The sequence below is a fragment of the Notothenia coriiceps genome, unplaced genomic scaffold (genome assembly GCF_000735185.1).
Source record: "Notothenia coriiceps isolate Sejong01 unplaced genomic scaffold, NC01 NC01_scaffold00000492, whole genome shotgun sequence".
Classification (NCBI taxonomy): domain Eukaryota; kingdom Metazoa; phylum Chordata; class Actinopteri; order Perciformes; family Nototheniidae; genus Notothenia; species Notothenia coriiceps.
In genome coordinates this window covers 491,850-513,976 of record NW_011333193.1, presented here as the reverse complement: position 1 = coordinate 513,976, position 22,127 = coordinate 491,850, and the positions used below count along the sequence as shown (strand labels likewise).

Below are 22,127 nucleotides of genomic sequence, written 5' to 3'. Positions count from 1 at the left end.
GAGGACACTTGGATTTCATTAAATTAGAAGAAATTGATTTAATTCCAGACGCCCATGTGGAGCATAATTGTGCTATTTTTTGTGCAGGCATGTGTGAGATCTAATTGCGCGTGCGAGTGGAAGTCTAGACGTGCAGTCGTTCTTCTTCAGGACTAATACAGCAGGCGACAAGACTAGTTTTATATTCTATCATCTCCAAGCTGCAGAGAGGGTTATGCAAAAAGCTTGTGACACAACAGGGTTTGAGCTGCTCTTACAGAACAGAGAAAAACAAACATGCTATCCCCTGAGTCGCGGCCTGTGTGCTCCGTTAACCTCAGAACACCACGGTCAAACGGGCAACAAATCAAACTAGTGGGCCGACACCTCCAAAACTAATGAAATGCTCACACACTCCAGCATCTGTCATTTAGCCTATTAGGGACTGAAATGCTGATAATGCCTTGAAAGTCAATGAATCCACCTCAGTGTGAGCAGGGAATTTACTCAGAGAAAGACCAGAGTCCCAACTGTACAGTGAAGGAGAATGTCCCAACTGCACAATGAAACTGTTACAACTATTTCACTTTAAGATTTGTCCATCAACACAAAAATAATCTCCAACGGAACGTTATTTTTCAGCCTTTAAAATATGGAGACTGTTGCTTTTCTCAACTTCATATTGTATTAAAGTGATATCTGACAAAGCAAACCATCTAAAGACATCGCCTTTGATCCAGGAATCTTGGATGGACTTTTTAGACCTTGAAACAACATACAAGACATAACCAAGCATGATAGCCTGTTGTGCTTGTTAGTCCCAGATCTATTGATATGTGGACTGATAGCAGCGAGCCTCACTTATACGTGGGCGAAATAATCACATGCTGCTATTAAATGTATGCCATGCATTTTCAAACTTACATCACTGCTCTCAACATGAGTCCAAGTGAAAGAGAAGCTGTGTTATTCTCACGGTAACACGCTGGATACAAGCTATAAACAGGAACCCTATCATTCTCTCACCCACAGGGATCAATCGTTATCAAACCATGGTTGCTTCGTGAGAACAACTTCAACATGTAACCAAAGCAGGAAACTGTTGAAAACAAGATGGAATTGTTGGCCAGTGATTTTTTTGTCTTCGTGGCAAAAGAACACCTTTATCTCTGAATCCTCAGTTTGAATAAACCAAGGAGGGCACGGCTGTGTCAAGCTAGCTTTCCCAACAGGCTTCTACATCCTTCCCCCAAAGGAGATTTATTCTGTGAGCCTCAGCCTCTAAATCCTGGCTGCCAATCCAGCTCCAATCCCTCTCACACCGAGAGCCGTTCCCACCAATTTACTGAATATAAACCGTGATGTCACACAGTGTGCACTTGCAAGATTTATGTGCGCGCTTGATTGCTGTCCGTTTCTCATAATTACGACGTTACACTCGTTGCCCACGGTGCGCGGGTCGTCTCCGTGGGGCTTGTTGTCGGCTCACCTCTATTAGCCCACTGTTGGGAATAAGCCAGGGAGAGGGAGAGTAATGGCGTTTGCATGCCAGTGTCTCACTTCAGTAAACACGGAGAAATGTAAACGGGCGTCGGCGTGATTATAACACACGGTGACCTCTTGCCTGACAAAACTTGTACAGACACGTTGAATTACAAGAGGTAACAAATGATGTTGCTCAGCCTAATGTCAGACTTATTTAAGAACCCAACTGTCACATAATCTTTTCTATCCATTTAATCAAAATGTCAAATTCCCCTGAAAATGCCGCTTCAAAAATAAGCTCAAATGAAATCTTTAAAGGGAGCGTTTCCGACACAGAGGGGTTAGAGATGAACTTAACAATGCTGTCAGACAGAAACCAATATGGTGACAGACATTAGCCGCCGCCGCCTTAAGCCGCGCTTTTCATTGCTTCTGAGAGTTACAGTGTAAAGAGTATTATAAAAGCATAGACTGGAGATTATGCCACTAATCTGTTTCGACAACAAGTCATTGATTATTAAAAAGGGCCGATCTATAATCCAGAAGCACGCAGAGGGATGGCTCTCTGCTAAAAAAGCTTCTGTCATGATACAAAGAGTTACAAGCTGGGGTTGTTGATAATAAGTGATTCAGACTTGGATGCAAATGTGCATTTTAGTCAGAAAGCCTATTATTCTATCCTGGAATAAAGGCAATATCTAACGTATTAGTGACATTTAAAACATGCCGTAGGGTTTATGGAAACATCAGACTGTTGTGGTTGCGCTAAGTATATTGATTGGACTGAAAAGTAACACCTACATATGCTCAGTAAACACAGTCAAATGTCATATTATGACATTTGAATTTGATTCAGTATAAGTCCGATGAAATATAAAGCGGTATTTTCAGCCTGGGTGAAAACTGTGAGAAAAGAATAATAATAAACAGACAAAAAAGAATTATAATAAGTTCAATGCAGTCAAGAGAATAAATCAGAGATAATTCGAAGACAAATACATTAAATGCAAGTAAAATGTTTCAAATGGGATCTTTTGAAAAGCCTATTCTCAGTGTAATGCCCCGGGCAGACAGGAACAGCTGCTCTAGAGATTTGAAAGTATAAGCAGGGGTGTAAGTGGAGAGAAGGTCGATAATGTAAGAAAGGGCAGTGATTTAAAAACAAGGAACACTATCGTTAACCAGCGCACCAAGGGGGGACGACATGTGCTCATATCTAAGAAGGATCTACATTCCCACATTACTCCTGTTCTGGCTGCCTTACACTGGCTCCCTATAGAACACAGGATAGAATTTAAAATTCTTCTTCTGGCCTAGAAAGCCCTTAATGGGCAGGCGCCATCTTACCTTAAAGAACTCATTATCTGAGACTCTACAAAGCCCTTAATGGGCAGGCGCCATCTTACCTTAAAGAACTCATTATACCCTACTGTCCTACTAGGGCATTGCGTTCCAAGAATGCAGGGTTGTTGGTTGTTCCTAGAGTCTCTAAAAGTACAATGGGAGCCAGAGCCTTTTCTTATCAAGCTCCACTTTTGTGGAATCAGCTTCCAGTTTGTGTTCGGACGGCAGACACCCCATCCGTTTTTAAGAGTGCGCTTAAGACCTTCCTTTTTGATAAAGCTTATAGTTAGGGCTGATTAGATTCAGCCCCTAGTTTTGCTGATATAGGCTTAGTTTGTCGGGGGACATCTTACTTCTTCCTTCTCTCTGTCTATACCTGTGTACTCTCATGTTCCGATTAACCCAGCTTCCCCAAATGTCTTTCTTTTTGGTGTCTATATACGCCGGGATCCGGAGTCATGGATGATCCTGCGGTCCTGTGTCATGGATCGCGAGTCCTGGATCTTGAGTCGTGGCTGTGGTCCTGGATCATAAGTCCTGGATGGATATCCTCGTGGATTCATCTTCCTATTATACACACATGCATTTCCTAACATTTGGACTACCTATGTTGCAAATGTATTATCTTTTCAATTTACACACGGCATCTATTGCACGTCTGTCCGTCCTGGGAGAGGGATCCCTCCTCTGTTGCTCTCCCTGAGGTTTCTCCCATTTTTCCCTTTAAACTGTGGGTTTTCTCCGGAAGTTTTTCCTTGTACGATGTGAGGGTCTAAGGACAGAGGGTGTCGTATTGTCATACTGATATTCTGTACAAACTGTGAAGTCCACTGAGACAAATGTAACATTTGTGATATTGGGCTATATAAATAAACATTGATTGATTGATTGATTGATTGATCTAAGAACAAAGGAGAGTTTGTGCTTTGATAAATGACAGAAATCTGGCCTATAGGCACCGGATCGATGATATGAACACAAAGAAGTCGAGGGCAATAGTGGAACCTTGAGAAGCCCCACAGGTGACGCAGGATCGTGGCCTAATTTTTTTAAACGTTCCATTTCTGTTCCTCAAGTCGACACGCCATTCTAATAACGCGGCACAACCTCAGCTTTAGACATCAGCAGAGAGATCGCTCATTAATAATAGATTGTTTTAGTTGTTAGTTGGCAAAGTTATGACATCCAAGGCGGTTTATACAGAAAATGACAATATTTGACAGCCTTCTCTTAAGCTACAGTCAAATAAAACTCATTTAGATGTAGATGTGGAAAGATGAAATGGCAGTCAATCAATTCCACTGAGCAGCTGTAAAATCTCTCTTCCATAAAAAAAAAACCTCAATGATGTATAGCTTTAAGAGCTGGTTATCCATGTTAAAAGGACAGAGCTCTTCTAGGATGTATTCTCCTTGTTAAGAAGACTTACAATGGCTGCCTGTGAAGGAGGAGGAAATCCCTGTCACAATTCATGTCGCGCTACTCGTCAGCGGCCTATGTCATTATGGCATCGGCCTATCATCTGCTGGAGCGTGAGTCACCTCTGGACGTCTGAAACCTGGCATCCGTCTGTGCTCCCCTGACCAATCCGTCCCTTTTCATTTTTCCACATTAATCTCCCAGCTTCCATTTGTTCCTCGTCTGCTGACTGCCAGGAAGACGTAACAATCTCGTTGGAGAATCATGCCAGATGACTGCTCAGGGCTCGGCTTCTTTTCCTCAGACAGGAAGCCGGGGGACAGATTAGGCTAACGGCAATTACAGGGGAACAGTGGAGGGGAGGATTCTGTTCGTGTGCTGTGGACCTTCGGCTAACCCCTCTGTGCACCTGTCCCTCCTGGGCTCCTGTACTCAATTAGTGAGCATCCTATATTGCACCTGTGCACCACTCACCCGTCTGTAAGCCCTTTCCCTCACAGTCGATGGCAAACATCCAACAGTAGAGCAAAGAAGGCCTTTTTATCTCCCTCTCTCAAAGCCTCTAGCTACATCTGTCTTTCCTCCCTACCTCTCAGATATTAAGACTGCAAAACAGATATCAAAAATAGATTCTCCGAAGGATTCTTGAAAAACACAAACTCTCAGCTTGCCACTTTCTGTGAAGCTTGCGACAGGTGACTGAGTTGAAAGCTGTGAAGAAGATAAGGATGACTTCAATTCAGTGTGACTGCCAATCTTATTTCGACAAAAAAAGTGACATTTTTGAACATCTGTCCTAAAAAGAATCCCTGTTGACCCTCAATCAGTGTATGACAATGGCCTTTTCTGTGATACAAATGACAGGCTGACTGCTGAGCGTTAAGAACAGTAACAAATAAAAACGCTTAAGTATCCTATGTGGGTCTCGAGGGACTGACTCTATCATGAAACACCATGAAGACCCCGTGAAATGGAAGGAAACACAAACTACAGATAACACAAGCGGAGCGTAAATCCACTACAGCAGGAAGCCAGAGGGGATTTATGGACAAGGGAGATGACTTGCAGTTACGCTATGGGGCGTTTGAGTCCTTTTGTGCTCCCCATATAAAGAAAATATGACCCCCCCACTCAGTTTGTTTTGTGCTGAGTTTGTGTTTTTACTTCTTTTGTTGGAGGATTGATCTCAGAAGCATGTGTATAGTAAGAGAAAAGCCAGGGCTGTGAGCCACAGATACTGTATGCGCACACTGCTGTGTAGATATTAAATTATTTGCTCGTGAAGATGAATAACAAGTAAAATCTATAATTGTTCTGGAATACCTATTCAGTTACCTTGAAAATAAATTATTTATTGAAGGAATATTCTGTAAGAAGAAAAGACCTCAACACATTTTCTACTCATGATTAACTGTTCGGTTTATATTAAAGTCAACAGCATACTACCTGGCGTCTTACCAAGCCTCAAAATAAAAGATCACAGTGAAACGGGTTTTTACTGAACACCCATGGGCTATTATAATGAGCAACAAAACGCGGCAGTTAAAAGTCTTGTACATCTCCATAAAACCGCAGGTGAAAGATAACTACTGAGCCAGAGAGCGTGATAAAAAGAGGATAAACAAGCCACAATGAACCTTCACAAATATGGAGCATAAAATGATGTGTAACAGAAGTCAATAGAATGAACAAGTGAGAGTAATAAGGGATCGTAAAACGGCTTTTGCATAATATTAGATACACAAAGACATTTTAGAACATAAACAAGCTCAACACAGGTTCAGGTGGATAGTTCCATAGCTGAGGATCCCAAGGTGTTGAGCTGAAGGTTAGAACGTGGAAATAGTCATTACAAAGTGAAGAGTGAGGTATGAGTCTGGACTTAAAGGGGACCTATCATGCAAAATGCACTTTTTGATGTCTTTTATACATAAAGATGTGTCCTTTTCCTCCGTACCCAAATCTCTAAAAACGGGGCTACAACGGAGCTGATCCAGATTTGCGTCCGATATGACGTAATATCTGAAATGTGGACCCACGCCACTATCAGAACTATTGCTATCAGAGACAATACCCGACTGTTTTGGACGTAATATGGTCGGTGTTTACATTAGCATCGCTAACACTCAGAGCTAACCTGTACTGGAGAGCATGTGTGTGAAGAAGCAGGAAATAAAAAGGAACTCACCTTGTGGTATAACCGGCAAGAGAGAAAGCCTTTGAGCTCCATACTGTTTCAGAAATAATCCTTGATAATCCATGATATGGCGTTTCATCACGGCAGTATTTAGTTTAGACAGTAGCTGCCGGGTCCCGCATGAGCTCAGCCCCCTCCTTTTTTTTTAATCAATTTTTATTTATTTTTAAAAGCCCAAATCAGCACTTTTGAAACGGAAAGTGAAATAGCTCGAAGATGAGAAGACGTTTGGGCCTAGTACTGATCCCTGAGGAACACCACAAACAAATAGGGTTTAAAAGTGGGTTGATGGTCTGACAGAAAGCTGTATGGGGTTAAGTCAGTGATTTATTGTCAGAACCAAGCTCAGGTGTCAAACTCAAGGCCCGCTGACCAAATCCAGCCTGCCTTGTAACTTTATGTGGCCCGCAAGAGATTGCAAAGTCTATCATTAAGTTATTATACGGTAATATGCTGCATTATAGAAGTTCACTGTCTATAAACGGAGAGCATGGGACGCCATCATTTGAGAGAGCATCCTCAAGGAGCCTAGATAATATCACATCTAGCATACATTCAAAAGGTCTCTCATTTGAGACACACATTTCAGTCAACTGCAGGCATGGGTCTTTAATTCCCCCTAATTAATTAACTTTATAATGGAAAGTCATTATCAAGCATTAGCATATTACTTTTGTGACATATTGTGCATTTTTGTCAGAACACAAAGATATTCCCTAACATTTTAATTAATGACAGATTTCCCTAAACGTGCTTTAAATATGTGCTACATTCATTGGATTCAGTAATAGGGCTGGGAATATAGTCCACCAAAATGGAGCATTCCCATCTGGCTCAGAAAACTGTGGAGCAGAATTCCTCTGAATAACGTGGCACGGAAAGATGCTGAACAACAGGCGAGCATCAGCAGCAGGTCGAGACTGCTCGGCTGCGCGCTGTTAGCACATACTGCCGACCTGTTATTATAGAGTCCTGGCTGTTCTCATCAGCATTCATCCCGGGGAGCACCTGCTGCTGAGGTGGATGCTCCGCCAGTTATTGGATTGCTAATCTCTTCCTGGGAGGCCTTTTCAGCCAGGCGGACAGATGAGGGTGGAAAAGGCAATAAGCCGTCTACGGGGAACAGCTGATGATAAACTTGAGTGAGACGACATCACTATGAGGAGGGCGGGGAGGATGGAGATGAGAAACGTATGTCCATACACACGGCTGAGGTGGGGGGAGTGTTTGTCTGGCTTGCTAGGACACGACCGCCTCCTGATTTCCTTCTCCTCAGGCACAGAGTTATTGCTTTCACTGAGGAGCACTCCTGCTTTCTCCCTCAATAGATCATAGCGCTCGATAAAGTGATGGAGGGGGGGGTGATGGGTGAATGTGGACCACTGCATACTTCAGTTCCTACACATGATCCCAAGCACCACCGATTGCTCTTCTAATGGTGATGAATACACGGGAAATGGCGGACATACTTCCAGAGATGCCGTGATGGAAGGGAGCGATAACTCTAAATCATGGGAGGCGGACATTACACACCGTCCTCATGGAAACACTGAATTAGGAATCCAATACATGGAATGTGCTCACAGTTTTACCGGATGAGACAAAAAGTGGAGCAGCAAACCTTGTAGATACTCTGTCTGTACCAAATGATCATGCTGTAAATAGTAGATTCTGTCGTCTTTTTTTTATTAAAACTGCAAGATGCTAGCGGTTCACAAATGTGTGCCAAACTGTCATGAAACAATATCCAAAGGCATGCCCAGATAAACCCCATGTTACTCCCTGTTGGGCTGTTGTGGCTCTGTATAACACCACAGAAATTGATTAGACCGTCAACATCTTATTAATTGACATTTAAAGGACAGCCCTAGTCGCCAAATCTTCATTTGATGATAGATTAGCAGCTAAGCTTTTCATCATCAGTGTTGAACAGAATGTTTGCTTGTTGCCATGAGACCCTTGTTATGTTTCCTATCTGACATTATGAAGCTGTGTGCATGGCTTTCAACCTGCAGCACTATTGTGGCATGTTTCGGCGTCACAGAACATCAAACACATCTCAATGCAGCTGGGAGTCAGAGCCGCCATCATACAGCAGGCCTATTATCCTCTGCTTCATTACACATGGGCTGTTTATATGTCAATGTGCAAAGGAGGACTGTCATAGCAGCAGCATATGGGTGATGGGTGTTCTCTTTGTGTAATATCAGTTAAACGTGTCCTTTTTTTTAATGAGTTTTGTGTTTCTTCTCCATAACACGATACATGAGAGCACCCATTGCGATGTTTTCCTTCTATATCATGGCCCCGCCTCTTTTTGGGTGAAATATGTAATGTTATTTGACTGGCGGTAAATACAAAATCTGAGGACTTCGCCTGTCAGATAAGAAAATTAAGAATAACGTTTTTTTCTTTGAGGAGCCAAATACAACAGTTTACTTTGAGGATTTACGCTAACCTAATCGGCATCAGAATGTAGCTGAGAATAATTGTTGACAAGGCACAATTTTTTCCACTTCGCGCCGATTATTTGCTTTCATCGGGAAGGGGGCGGGGCTGTCAATTCACCAGGAAGTGACTAAGCGCTGCTCTCATCTATAAAGCAAGGATGACACAGCAGCAATGCCATATTTAGGACACGTAACTGACAAATGAATTTTCCCAACAGAAAATAGTGCCGGAAAGTTCCCATGGTGTAAACTATCCAGCCAACGCTGCTTTCCCTCAGGCTGATAAGGATGCTGAAAGTGATGGATGGATGAAAAAATGTCCCAAATATCAAGATTACCTGCTGACCACACAACCTCATCCAATCACTCCATCTCCACATGAAGAAAAGGCCCTTATTTGTGTGTTTCTGCATAAATCAGGCTAATTACAGCTTCTGCTCCACATTATTGCAATATGCTTGTTTTTGTTGCTATCAGGTGCAATTATGATCTTCATTATCATCCCAGCAGAACCTTCAGAATGAAACTGTGATTAAATCAGTGTTATTTGAAGATGAATCCCTGACTAGATATGCATACAAATTAATGACGGCGGATGGAAATGCAACAGTCGTACCAGAGGCAAAATGCTCAATATATGAATTCTGTTAAAAACACACTGTGAGTAAACGCATGTGTGTAATGTGGACACACTGAATATTAATGAGCACTCTAATGTAAGTAAAACCCAAAGCGCCTGGAGCTGATTAAATATGAAAAATCACCCAGAGAATGTAATCAACCTCATGTTGAAAAATGCATGGGTTCACATATTAGAGGACAGAGTGTGCACATCAGCCAGGCGCTGGTACATTCTTCTGTGAAGGCAACGAGAAACCACAGACATTCCTGAGGTAATCTACGCACATGAAAGCTTCTTTAGAGCCCGAGCCATTTATCATTTTCTCATCATAGCGTTCGTGCTGCAAAGCATGTTTGAAGTCACCACGCAGAGGCTAATGAGGTGCAACATAACGTTATTCAAATCAATACACAACAGGCTTTTTCAGAGAAAGATACATGTGCATTGCTCGCCTACAAAGAACGAGCCCTGAACGCCTGAGAATAAACACGTTCCAGAGAAAAGATTATTCTAAGAAAAGCTTCGCGTGTATCGTCATGGCTTCTTGGGGAGGAATTGTTTATTTTGACCATTCTGTGAGAGGCTGAGCACAGGCAAACTATTTTGTTGGTAGAATCTAACAAGTGCATGATGACCGCTTTACTCAAACACTCAGGAGATGGTGATGTATGGAATGAGAAGGGGAATATGTGCTGGATATAGACCTTATCCCGTTATCATTCAGGAAGTTTAACTTAGCATTGTGTGACCTTTTGAAGCTTCCTCACAGCTGTTCCCGGGCGAGGAGAAGGGAATAGATGAGAGGAAAGTCTTTGTGAACACATCTCACAGATACACTCCTGCACTCATGGCTCTGTGGAAATGCATTAAGAACTTATAGGGGTCGGTAAAAGAAACATATATACAGTACAATTTCCTCTACTGCCAACATTTACAATACTTCCATCCAAACTATTTCCCCGAGGTAAATACCTGGATGTATTAAGCTCCATAGCCAGCACATCCCTCATCCTATCTGTCATTCACAACCTTTCTTTGGGCTTGTTTTTTTAAAGGCGGACATCACAGAGCGAGCATCAAAAATAATTGGCCGATTAAATAAGGCAATTTGCAGCCGTACGGAAAATGTGACCATCCAGAAATAATATGATACCCAATGATTTGTTGGCTTCCTTTCAAAGTCATTCTAACTTTTCAAGAAGTTATTCATCCCTTTTTTGCAATCATCAATATTGAGAGCTGAGGAAAAAAATCTTTAGAGTGAGAAGTGGCTTTGAAGCAGCTGAATATTGACTAAACTAACTTCTATGACATGTTCCATTAAAGTGAAGCACTGCTCTGAGTTTCAAAAAGCTCCATGAAAGCAAAGTGTCAGTTAAACTTGAGGAATAGAGTAGAGCAGAATAAAAGCAGCCGTGACATTGTATGAGTACAGTCACCTGGTGCAACTTTGTATTCATCAACAACAGCGAGGGCATATGAGATCAAGACCACCTCTCAACAGTTTGATAGAAACCATCTGCTTTTCCTCTGCAGGCAGTTAACAAGACCAACTGGGATCAGATGGAAGAAGATCCTCAGTAAACCTGCCAAATAATCCATTTGGAGGAAAGAAGTTTGAGAGGCGAATGTCAAATCTGCCTCCAGGCCTCTGAGGATAATGTTTAAACACAACCACACCTGATAATTGCGTGTAGTTTGTGTAAGATGAATGATGTTCTGTACGATGTCTGTGCACATATAATAGTGCTATAATGAGGCTTAGGAGTCAAACACACGACTAATCAAGTGGGTTAGTGGGGTCCGCTGAGAGACGTGCGCTCGCTGGATGCTGATTGGAATGAAGCGCGCATACGGAAAGATATTAATATCACCTACTGAATTACACCCAGAGCAGTACAAACTGTTACACACAGCAGCGTCGTCTGAGAAGAGAAGTGCATATCTTCCCGTGTGGCGACTGAGCTCCGTGTTTCATTAGTTTAGCCGAAGAAGTGAAACCAACGTGACGTTAACTCCTCTTCCTGGGCCCCTGCTGGGTATGAATGCGTGGATGGAGGAATGTTGGCCGTCCATAAAAAGGATCTAAGTGAGGAGGGGGGAAATCATACTTGGAAATAATAAAACAAGGTTGCTTAGGAAGGTTCCTAACGGGGTGAAATGACTCAAGTGGCAGCCGTGATAAGAGCTGTTGGTGTTCTTTAGGTGATAGGAAAGGAGCTTCGATGCTTCCTTGGTGTCTCCTTTGTCTCTACGCAACACGAGCCAAACAACCAACCAGGACTTACAAACGCAGATCATGTGACAGTGTTCATTAGTCTCTCAACACCTAGTTGTCCTTCCTATCTTTTCTTTATCCCGTGTTTTTTTTACTGAGGCTAAAGAAAGTGGTTGGGCAAAGAGATACAACCTGATTTGTTTTGGCAATGGGACCACAGCTGTTGCTTTGTAATTATACACTTTGCTTTTTGAAAAAAGATAGTAAAAGCAGAACCTCAAAATCCAACTGACGCATGCGGGAGCAGAGATAAGATGGAAACTGTGCCTCCTCTTATTCTCTAAACGCACTGAGGCCAAACAGCCTGTAGAGTAACACAGTGAGTCCTCCGATAGGGTCCTCACCCTTACACCCCTCCCTCACATATCTGACCACTCTGATGAAAATCCAATCATCTACTTGACCGAGGGAGGGACTGGGAGACATCACCAGTCACAGCGGGCAGCAAACCAGCGCTGTCTCGTCATTAGAACCTAATTTTTTTTAAAACTACCGCTAGGAGACTCACTCATCCTGTGCTAAGTGTGGTAGGGGGGGGGGCTTTGCAGCAGAGCGTCGCATGTAGAAATGGGAAGGCGACAGAAGCCAACTCTACAGCTGGTGGAGACAACAGGGAGCGGACTAACCGGCTCTGTGATACTACTACAGTCATAAAAAGTACTCTGACAGATGTGCACACAGGGAATTCAAATGCAATTCAGCACGTAACCAAGACAACAACATCGTGAATAGCTACTCCACTTGTGAATATCTGAAGCTTATAAGGGTCTAATTGAAGCTACTAAACGCCATCACGCCAAACATTAGCTGCCTTTAGCTTAGCGGTCGGGACGTGAAGTCAGACCACAGTTTGATTATCACCTAACGCTAGCTGTGTACTTCTGGCAATTACATTTACACTTCAAAAATCAAGTGGTGTCAATATGTGGGGATTATCCTGCGTGTGTTTGTCAAAGAGCTTGTTTTTTGCAATATTCCAGAATCTAATGGAAACGTCCCATTGCTTTTTGCGATGCTAACGTCGGGTTAGCATACATAAACAGGCAGCATCAGTCCATTACCTGGCAGCAGAAGTAAGTAGCACACCTCATCAAACTAAAAGGCAGCAGCTAAGAGGACAGGGCTGTCATTTTGGGTCAGTCTCATAACATTCTGCTGTTTTTTGTTTTCAGTAAAACAAGAGAAGACCATCGGAGCATTTTCAGATAATAACACTCCTTATCATTTGTCATTTTCGTAAACAAAAACAGGAAAATGGATGGCAAAGCGTAGTCCGTCTTGCTTTTACCGTAGTAAATATAGCCGGATAGAGAGGCAAACAAGCAGATTATTTATTGTGTTGTGCCATTCGTTGAAAGGATCACAGTATGGTGCTGCTGCTGGATTTCAATCTATCATCTGTGCCTCACTCACGTGGTTCGGCTCTGGCCAACAAGATTACAAAAATGATCACATGAAGTTTGGACTGCAGTCACACGCATGATGACAACTAGCTGGGCTGATGAAGCTCCGTCTGAAGCCGCTCCACAGGGAGAGGGAGCCAGCGTGGAGCAACAGAAGAGGTCAAAGCACATCAACGTGAACCCAGTGAACACTCTGGGAGAAGCAGAGAGCAATCCTGCAGCCACAGCAGCACAAAGCTCAAGACCTTAGAAAACATGACAGCCAGCAAGTTACAGCCTCCTCCTATCAGTGATTAGTGTAGCCAGGCACTCGTAAGGTCTAATGCACGGTCAATTACGAGCTGTTGCACGGAAACTATTCATTCTGCATGAAAACAGGCAATTGGGCAGTGCTCTCTTCCTTTGCTTTGCTTCCCCGTGTTTCGATTACATTCAACAATTTGGTCATTAATTATTCACGGAGAGAAGGCCAAGTGAACAACAATAATACGAGAGTTTACTTAGCCCCTGAGGGAGAGGGTCTTCTGGTTTGACCCGTTTCAGGAGGAGGTCAACGCTTCCATTTCAAGGATCATGCTGCGCTGCCAGAGGGACATTATGTCCAGAAAAAACTGTAACTACTACTATTATTATAATGAGTCAATCAATATAAAAGATAATTGGCAAATCGTTTATTTCCAAAGCAAAAATGTTGTTCTCTTTCATCGGCTTCATATCAAATGTATTCTCTTAGGTTTTGGGACTGACAAAACTCTGATTTAAAAGCCAATTTAAATATGGAATTGAAGCAGGGCTGTTCTTTAGTTGGGTGCTGAATGTACTATTTAATTTATAATATAATAATGAGATTTCTGTATAAATATCAGTCTAAACATTTGCCCGAATATATTGGATTTGATCTGCTCAGTTTCAGCACCACGGGCAGCTCCACACATGCACAAAACAAAAACCGCTGTCCATGGTGCTGAAACAACAGTTAAGCAATTGTCACGCTTCTCCGCCAATAGCCGTTTTTCTAAAGATACAAAACAAAGATTTGGCAATCAGACAACATTTGGAAAGTCTTTGTAGCCGCGTGCAACCCTAGCACCGAGCAAAATCACAAACTTATCTTACTTCTACACCAATAGAATCACAGAATAATGTACTTCCTTAGAAAGTTGAGTCTGACAGTGTTTTAGAAAGTGCCTGATGACCTCTAATGCTACTGTTAGCAGCTCAGTGTGCTCTTAAGCTGCTTAAGCTAACATTAGTGTCAGCTGTACAGACTTACAGGATGAGCTTCTTCACAGCTCTGGATCCCACACTCATTAAATCTATCCCTACTGAACCCTAAAGCTTGTTGAATGCCGATCTGGTTGAAACGTTGATATGAAACTAACTGTGAGGTGATCAGTCACCACTCTGTTGGTCCCTGTTGAACTACAAACACATGTTTAGTTTAATTCAAGCTAAGAAGAAGAAGCTGCTAGCTATATGTTTCCTTAGTGCGATAACATGTTGGACAGGGGATTACGAGCCTCGGAGCTTAACAGAAGTCCAGGTGCCAAACATGAAACCCTCTGTCGGGACCTGTCTCCGGCCAAATGAAAATGAACAGACACTGGTGTGCACAGCGCTCATTAAGTGGACAACATCCAACAGATTATTTTCTTGTTGCTTTTCCAACATGCAGAATTGGGTTGGCAGGGTGAATTGTTTTTGTGACTTCACAGCCGGTGAAATACACATCCGCCATCTCAAAGTTTCTCTAGTTTAAAACAATGTTAATGATGAAAGTTATAATCAGAAAAAAGACTCTTAAAGTTTCAAAGCTGCACTGTTTTGAATAGAAACGTCAGGAGAAGTTAGGTTATACAGACTGACGTGTAACTCAATGTTGGACATCTTTTGGAGAACCTGCATCTACCGGACCATCTAGGAGAGGTCAAATTCATTTTATAGCATCTAGTATAGTATAGTACATTAAAGTTTATGGTGCCATAAATTAGAAGCATTATTAGTTTTATCAGACTATGTTATGACTAACAGGTCATGATTGTTACTCTGGGATCTCACTATCTAATGGACTAAATACACTGAAGTAGAAAGGGTCAGACACCGCCCTAGGCGCACACATTTACCAGCTGCAGGTCAGACTGCACCCCCCACTTAGACCACTTCACACCAGGGGTACGACTAACAGCTTTAACACCGGCCATATGAGCCGTACTAACCAGAGACACTATCATGGGTAGTTATAACCACACAGGTTAGGTGTGAAATACGTACAAATAGATATTTCCCTCAACAAGCATTGTGCTACTGCCATTGTGTCACTTAAGTGTAATGCAACCAGTATTTAAATGCTGGCGTGTACTTAAGAGAATTCAGCCTTGAAGTCGCCATCCATTGACACACAAAAAGTATTGTTATTTTGTTTACTTTCACCTATTTTTGATATTTCCCACGACGGCAGAGCCTGATGATGTCAATAGCATGTGGTCAGGTGGGTATGCTGTGTGCTACTCCACAATCAGATACCTATGATTGAGGCCATGCCCCTTGCTCAGCGGAGAAATTGGAGTATCTTCCTATTTTATGATGGATTCCTCCTGTAGGAAGGTGATGCAAAAATACTTTGAGTGACTGACACTAAATCCTGATGATGAATGGCAGGGCTAATTAAAGAAATGGTGTAGACGGAGGGAACAAAAGCTCAATCCAACACAGACTAAAAGGTCTTAATAAAGCAGCCGTTTCCAAATGAGATTCTGACTAAACAGCGAATGCTCCCCGCGGGCACCTGAATGCCACAGCTCACCGTTACAAACAAACCCAACATGTTCCTTTTAAATTGTGTTGACAAGGAGAGCAGCAACAAAAGCGTGATAGCATTGCAATTTGGAACGAGTCAATAAGCTGGTTTGTAATACACTTTTTCCATTTCGCTCTTTACAAACGTCATTCATCACTGTCACGTACTCTTTATCTCATCTCGGAGCGCCATAAATCGAGTTCCTATCACTTCCAGGACAGAAATGGTGTGATTAACAGATTCTGGTCACGCCTGAGTGCTTCTCCACGATCATTTCAGCCAAAAAGAATCTGCTATTTCCTATCTGGCACCACAAGTGAGAATGGCATCAATTGATCTAACGTGGAACATTTGGAAAAATCAATCCCATGTGTCACAGTCCCCCGATAACTGTGACAGGAAGGATGCCTTCAAATATTGAAGCCCCACATGGGGTCAAATGAGTTCAAAGCAGCCTGTTAGGTGCACGCCCGGGGGCTTGCTTCCGCTCACGGGATGTCAATAAGCTGCAGTTCACAACACAGTACTCGCAAATAGTCGATTTATTAATACAAGGAGTGGGATAAGTGTTTCAGTGATTTACGACTGCGATGGCTCCAACTAAAAGAGTGAGAGTCATTGATTTTAGGAGGCGCCAAAGGGGGGTTCTTATTGGACCACAATCGTTATCCTTGTTTTAAAGACACAGCCGTGGCATGATGGGGAACTGATCAGCTGCAACTAAACCTTGATTCTGGAGAAGCTACTAAATCATGAGCTTTAGTGGAAAAACAAATGACTTCTATCCAGATTCGGCTGTATCAAACAGAAGAGAAACATTGAAATTAAGGTTTTAAGCTAAAAAATACAAGCAACCTTCATTTCACCAAACTAGACCTCCAATGTAAGCTACACTATTTGCTGTCACAGCAGATGAATGACTCTGGGACATTTCTGAGATTAAATGGACATTTTTTTTCTCCCCCCACAATATCAGTATCTGGTCATGCGCCAGCACACAGGCTTAAATGAGAGAATTTGGCAGGGCTGCAGGAATTAACGACTCATGGCGGCGGTGTAAGGTTGAAAGCCATGGTGCTCACAAAAGAGCCTGCAATTACTCCCGGACAAGAAAGAGTGCGAAGGGGTATTGATGTGATGATCACTTCAAGGAGCAGTGTGATTCCAATAAGAGGATCAGATCTGGAGAGATCTGTGGCATTCAGGTCTCAAGCTAACTGTCAAAATAAATCTTAAGGAATGGATTTTTCGAGGCTTAGGCATACTGTTCTCAGCTAGGAGAGGCGCTCGCTGTGAATTGTTGTCATGACCCCCGACTGCAAGGTAAAATCCCATTGAGCAGCCTGCCACAGAGGGTTAGTGTGTATCCCACTCTCCATTTGTACGGTCCCTTTCACAGAGCAGCAGAATGTGATGGAGTGATAAAACTCAGCATGGTGACACGCAGCCCTTTATGCAATGAAACTGATGGATTTTACTGGCTCGTGTTAAGTGACATGGATTAGCAGCCAGATAAATCATCATACTTAACATTAGGCTATAAAGTGGACAGCATTATGAAATGCACAATGCTCTCATGTACTTATCTGAATGTATCTGGCTCAGCCTCTTGTTATCGCACACACACAGATATTTGCCAATAAATGGAGCCAACTTTGGATTTAAATGATGGCATGCACTAGAAAACGCAGATTAAGTCTAGGAATGATTCCAGGCTGTTGAGCAGTGTCACCTCACACAGCAGGTAGCAGCTCCACACAACGCTCGAGTCCAAAATGTTAAAGTTAACCTTCAAAAGCTATTTAAAAACATAACTGCTAGCACAGGCACTTCTGTCAACCCTTTTTTAAACAAGCCACAGTAACGGTGAGGACAAATTAACAGGGGGAAAGAGAGCATTCATAAAACAAACAGCAGCTAATTTCACTTCCGAAAACTGCATCCGTCAAGTTGCGCGAGAGCGACTGGCGCGTGCCTAATGCCCTCCAACTACCGTTAACGCCACATTTTCTGCATTTATCGACATTTACCGGCGCTGTTCTCCGTGTCCCGTGGTTCCAACTTGTCCCAGCGGCGGGGAAAAGGTCCGCTCCGTACCGTGCCGATCCCTCGTCTGCTCAGTGTGTCTGCGGCCGGCGGGAGGAGAGCAGCCGTCCAATCAGCGGCCGCCTGATTGGGAGGGACGGCAGCCAATCAGAGCCGGCCGGGAGAGAGAGGACCATGATGCTTCTTTGTTTAACCGAGATTGACTTTCAGGCAACGAAGCGACCGCTTGTCATGCCTGGATGATCTGATGGCATCTGGGCGAAAATAAGCCCACGGCTCGGTGAAATTGCTGCAGGGGAGCTGGATGATTGATTTGACTGGTTTCTAGCTCGTTACATCCTTACCTAATTGAACATTATTTAAAAGGAAGGTTCACTTTGCTAAAGCTCATCTCATGTTACGGTTTATACGTTATTGATCATTCATTTATCTTTTTGTATTTTTTATAATTGAATTACTTTATTGGAGAAATCCCCCAGAGTTCATTTGGAAATAGCAAGAAATATCATGTCAAGCTATATTATGTATTATTCCTAGCATTGAAGTGTTATTGAAGCTACATTTGAGCTGAATTCCAACGAAGATATTTCTGAACACTGGACCATATGAGGCTACTTTGCAGAGGTTTAAGGTGATATATTATGCAAAAGGCACTAATTATGGAGAATAACATGCTACTTGTTCTGTTGTTGGCTGCAAGATCCAATAGAAATATGTATGCAGTCCAATCTTCTGAGGCTGTGAAGACCCAGTGGATTCGCTTTATTTCTGAATGAAATGTACAGCAACTCCATTTCAATAAGGGTCAGCACACAGACAGATTCACTTCAAAACTGAAGCTCAAGGATGGATGGATCGGACTGCCTGTGACACAATTTCAACCCCTGGCGTCTTACCAGAAATAATTACATGACTGCTGTGTCACATCTTTTATTTTTTATATAGTTCTTTCCACGCCCATAGTCAGTGTAAGCATATATACTGCATACATTCCTATTATCCTTGCTTACAGAAAATGATACCTTATTCATCGGGCTCTGGAGTTCATTCGTCGTACACAAAATGTTAAAGGGACTTAGTTACAGTAGCGGAATTTATCTAACGCAAAATTAGGAAAATCTGTAAACCCGGTTCTCCTCAACGTTATATTAGATTTCCTCTGGACTCTTAGCTGAGCTGTTGCGCATTTTTTGGATTATAAGCAACTGTACTGCACCTACACTCGGTTCCAGTGGTTCCCTGTACACCTCGATGACATCAGAGCATTGATACAGTATATGAAGAAATTGAACATTGGTATCGTGGACAGTTGTATTATTGTCTCCTCTCCTATCTGGGTTTAGAATTGTTTGGCAGAGGAACAAAACGATAAAAAAAAATGTACAAAACTGCATCTACTTTGGATCGTCAATGAAAACGTTACCGGGGACAAATAACCCAATTAAAAAGATGCCAAATAGCATCTGAGGAGAGGATGCTGAATTATTGAACCGGTAACAGTGCTTCCCCAAGTTAAAGGAGCCGTCAGCACAATGTGACCCGCGCTGAATTCACTTTTCTGACATTAAAGTCGTTTTTTTCTGCTGGTGTAATTAACATCGCAGTATATTGTGTTTGTAGCCAATTACCCCATGTGTTCAGGCTGCAACCGGAGAGGGGGGGGGAACATCTGTCAGAGGTGACAAAAGCCACCTAATAGAAAAATCTGTAACTCCAACAACAGGCCTGCTCTATCAGTGGAAATCAATACGCCTTTCGCCGAAGAGATCTCAGCTGGACTGTGTTACGTAGGTAGGCCATACATCAAAGCAGAAAGCCACACAGAGAGGAAACAGCTAAGTACCACTCACTGATGAAAAACTCATTTGTATCATTGAGTTCATGAAGCTTTATTTCAACCACAAGATAGAAATGAAAAAAAAAGAATGAAAAGTCTTTATCCTGAAAAGCATTCATTCAGAGAAAAGTTATTAACGCACATATTGAAAATCAGTCAAGAAAAATATACTAAGTAACCATTTCTCTGCACACCAGGTGCAATCAAAGCTAAGTAAAGGTCAAAGATATTAAAACTCAGTACAAAAACACAATCAGAGCAGTTCATCTCTCCATGGACATAAGTGAAACTACATGTTTGATCATTAGATTAGAAGTTTAAGAGTTGTCGCTGTCGTCGTCGTCGTCGTAGAATCTGTTCCTCTTGATGCGCTCCTCCACCGTCAGCCCGTCGTCGTCTTCGCCCCACAGAGGAGCCTCATCCTCCCGCCCCGTTTGATCTTCTTTTACCTCCATCCCCAAATCCAAAAGGTCATCGAGCGCAGACGCCCGATGCGTCCCGGCGGCAGATTGACCGCCTCTGAAATCAGATAGCAGGTCAGAGCTGCTGCTGCTCAGCCCGGCGAAGATGTCCTCCAGGAAGCTCGATGTGCTAATCTGCAGCTCCGTGGCCTCGTTTTGGAGCGTTCCCTCGCCTGTGAAGAAATGCGTGTCAGAAGGGCGCTCTGTGGCTTCACTACATTTGGCACCGGCTGGCACAAAAGCATCCTCGCTCTGTGCCAACTGCAGCACTTCGCTTGGCAACCATTTCATTTCTTCATCTGTTTGGAAGAAATCTGTTGAAAAGAGATTCTTCCCTCCCTCCTCGTGCTCACTAAGCCCTTCAAACAGGTTTCCTTGCTCCAGGCCGCAATTATTGTTATTGTTGGAGTTTGCATTCAGCGCCTGTCTTGCCTCCTCATCTATTAAGGTGACCTTTACCGCTTCCCCATTGTTCAAACCGCCATTACTTCCTTTATCTATCTCCGCCTGACTTTCCTCCCCACCTGCTGCACTTTCTTTCTGCCCATCGTGACCGTTTACTTTCCCTTCCTCCACCACAGCTCCACCACCATCCCCTGCCCTCTCTTTCTTCTCTTCCACTCCAGGGTGCACTTCAGAGTCCATTTCAGAACGCTCTTGTACCTCCGAGCCGCTGTTTGACTCTTTCCTTTCTCGAGGGTGAGAAACATTTGCCGGTTTCTCTGCAACTGCTGCGGGGGAGGACGAGGCCCCTGACTGTGCTGGAGTCTCTTCAGGCTTTTTCACGTTCTCTGTTGCTCGCTTGTCTTTTTCCTGGGGTCCATTTTGTGCTTCAGCTGCGGAGACATCGCTCTCCTTTAATGAAGGCCTCAGCGGCTGATTGAGGAGTTCATTTTCCTGAGCGGAGCCCTCCTTAGGGGGCCATGACGGCTTAACCAGCTTCAACTCCTCCTCTATAGTGAAGGATTTCTTGCTGTGATCAGATTGAGGGGGCCACACGACAGACATCTTAGTGGTGAGCTTTTTGTTTTCATCTTCTGATTTTCTCGTTTCCTCATCCTCAGTAACTAGCGGGGTCTGAGCAGCGGGAGATTTGGAATCCATGATTTTCTTTTCGGGTGATGGTGATCTGAGGCTTGTCTTTTCGGGTGATGGTGATCTGAGGCTTGTCTTTTCGGGTGATGGTGATCTGACGCTTGTCTTTTCGGGTGATGGTGATCTGACGCTTGTCTTTTCGGGTGATGGTGATCTGACGCTTGTCTTTCCGGGTGGTGGTGATCTGACGCTTGTCTTTCCGGGTGAATTCTCCTTATTACTCCATAGTTCTTTGTGTGGTTTTTGTCCAAATCCCTCGTCGTAATTCCCCTTGGATTTAAACAGTTGCGTGAAGTGTGGCTTGCAGTACATTCGTCCATGGAGAGAGGCATAGTTTCCAAGGCTGTAGAGGGGAAAAATAGGTTAAAAAATGCAACAAAAAAAAAGCAGAATAATGTGGTGCTCTGTGAGTTATCTCCACCTTAGTTTGCCTCTGCAGTGCTCGCAGCGAAAGCAGCTCTTATGGAAGTTGTGTTTGTCTGCGATCAGCGACTCCATCGGGTACACCCTCTTCCGACACACCCTGCACAGTTCGGACTCTGGAACTCGAATTTTCTGCAAAGACATGAGGCAAAGCTTTAATTAACAGGGTCATCATTTCCTGTTAATTTCCTGGTAACAACCATTTAATTTGGTACGAAATTAAAAAATTGTCACCTGGTTCATTTATAATTAATGAATTCCAATGTATTGCTACCAACAGCGTTTTGGCTT

At 43.1% G+C, this 22,127-nt stretch overlaps 2 protein-coding genes across 4 annotated transcripts in view; both read right to left on the bottom strand.

The window, feature by feature from the left end:
• LOC104954325 (beta-1,3-galactosyltransferase 1-like) overlaps nucleotides 1–18,078 on the bottom strand; it is an 80,282-nt gene extending 62,204 nt beyond the window's left edge. For both annotated transcript variants that reach the window (XM_010781422.1, XM_010781429.1), the window contains exon 1: nucleotides 18,005–18,078. The gene's annotated coding sequence lies outside the window, so the exon portion shown is untranslated. The remainder of the gene's footprint in view (nucleotides 1–18,004) is intronic.
• A 3,586-nt stretch (nucleotides 18,079–21,664) lies between these two features.
• xirp2a (xin actin binding repeat containing 2a) overlaps nucleotides 21,665–22,127 on the bottom strand; it is a 42,563-nt gene continuing 42,100 nt past the window's right edge. For both annotated transcript variants that reach the window (XM_010781405.1, XM_010781411.1), the window contains 2 exons: nucleotides 21,835–21,968; nucleotides 21,665–21,756 (listed from right to left, as the gene is read on the bottom strand). In XM_010781405.1, the coding sequence (XP_010779707.1) occupies nucleotides 21,874–21,968 (95 nt within the window). In that variant the 3' untranslated portion in view covers nucleotides 21,665–21,756; nucleotides 21,835–21,873. The remainder of the gene's footprint in view (nucleotides 21,757–21,834; nucleotides 21,969–22,127) is intronic.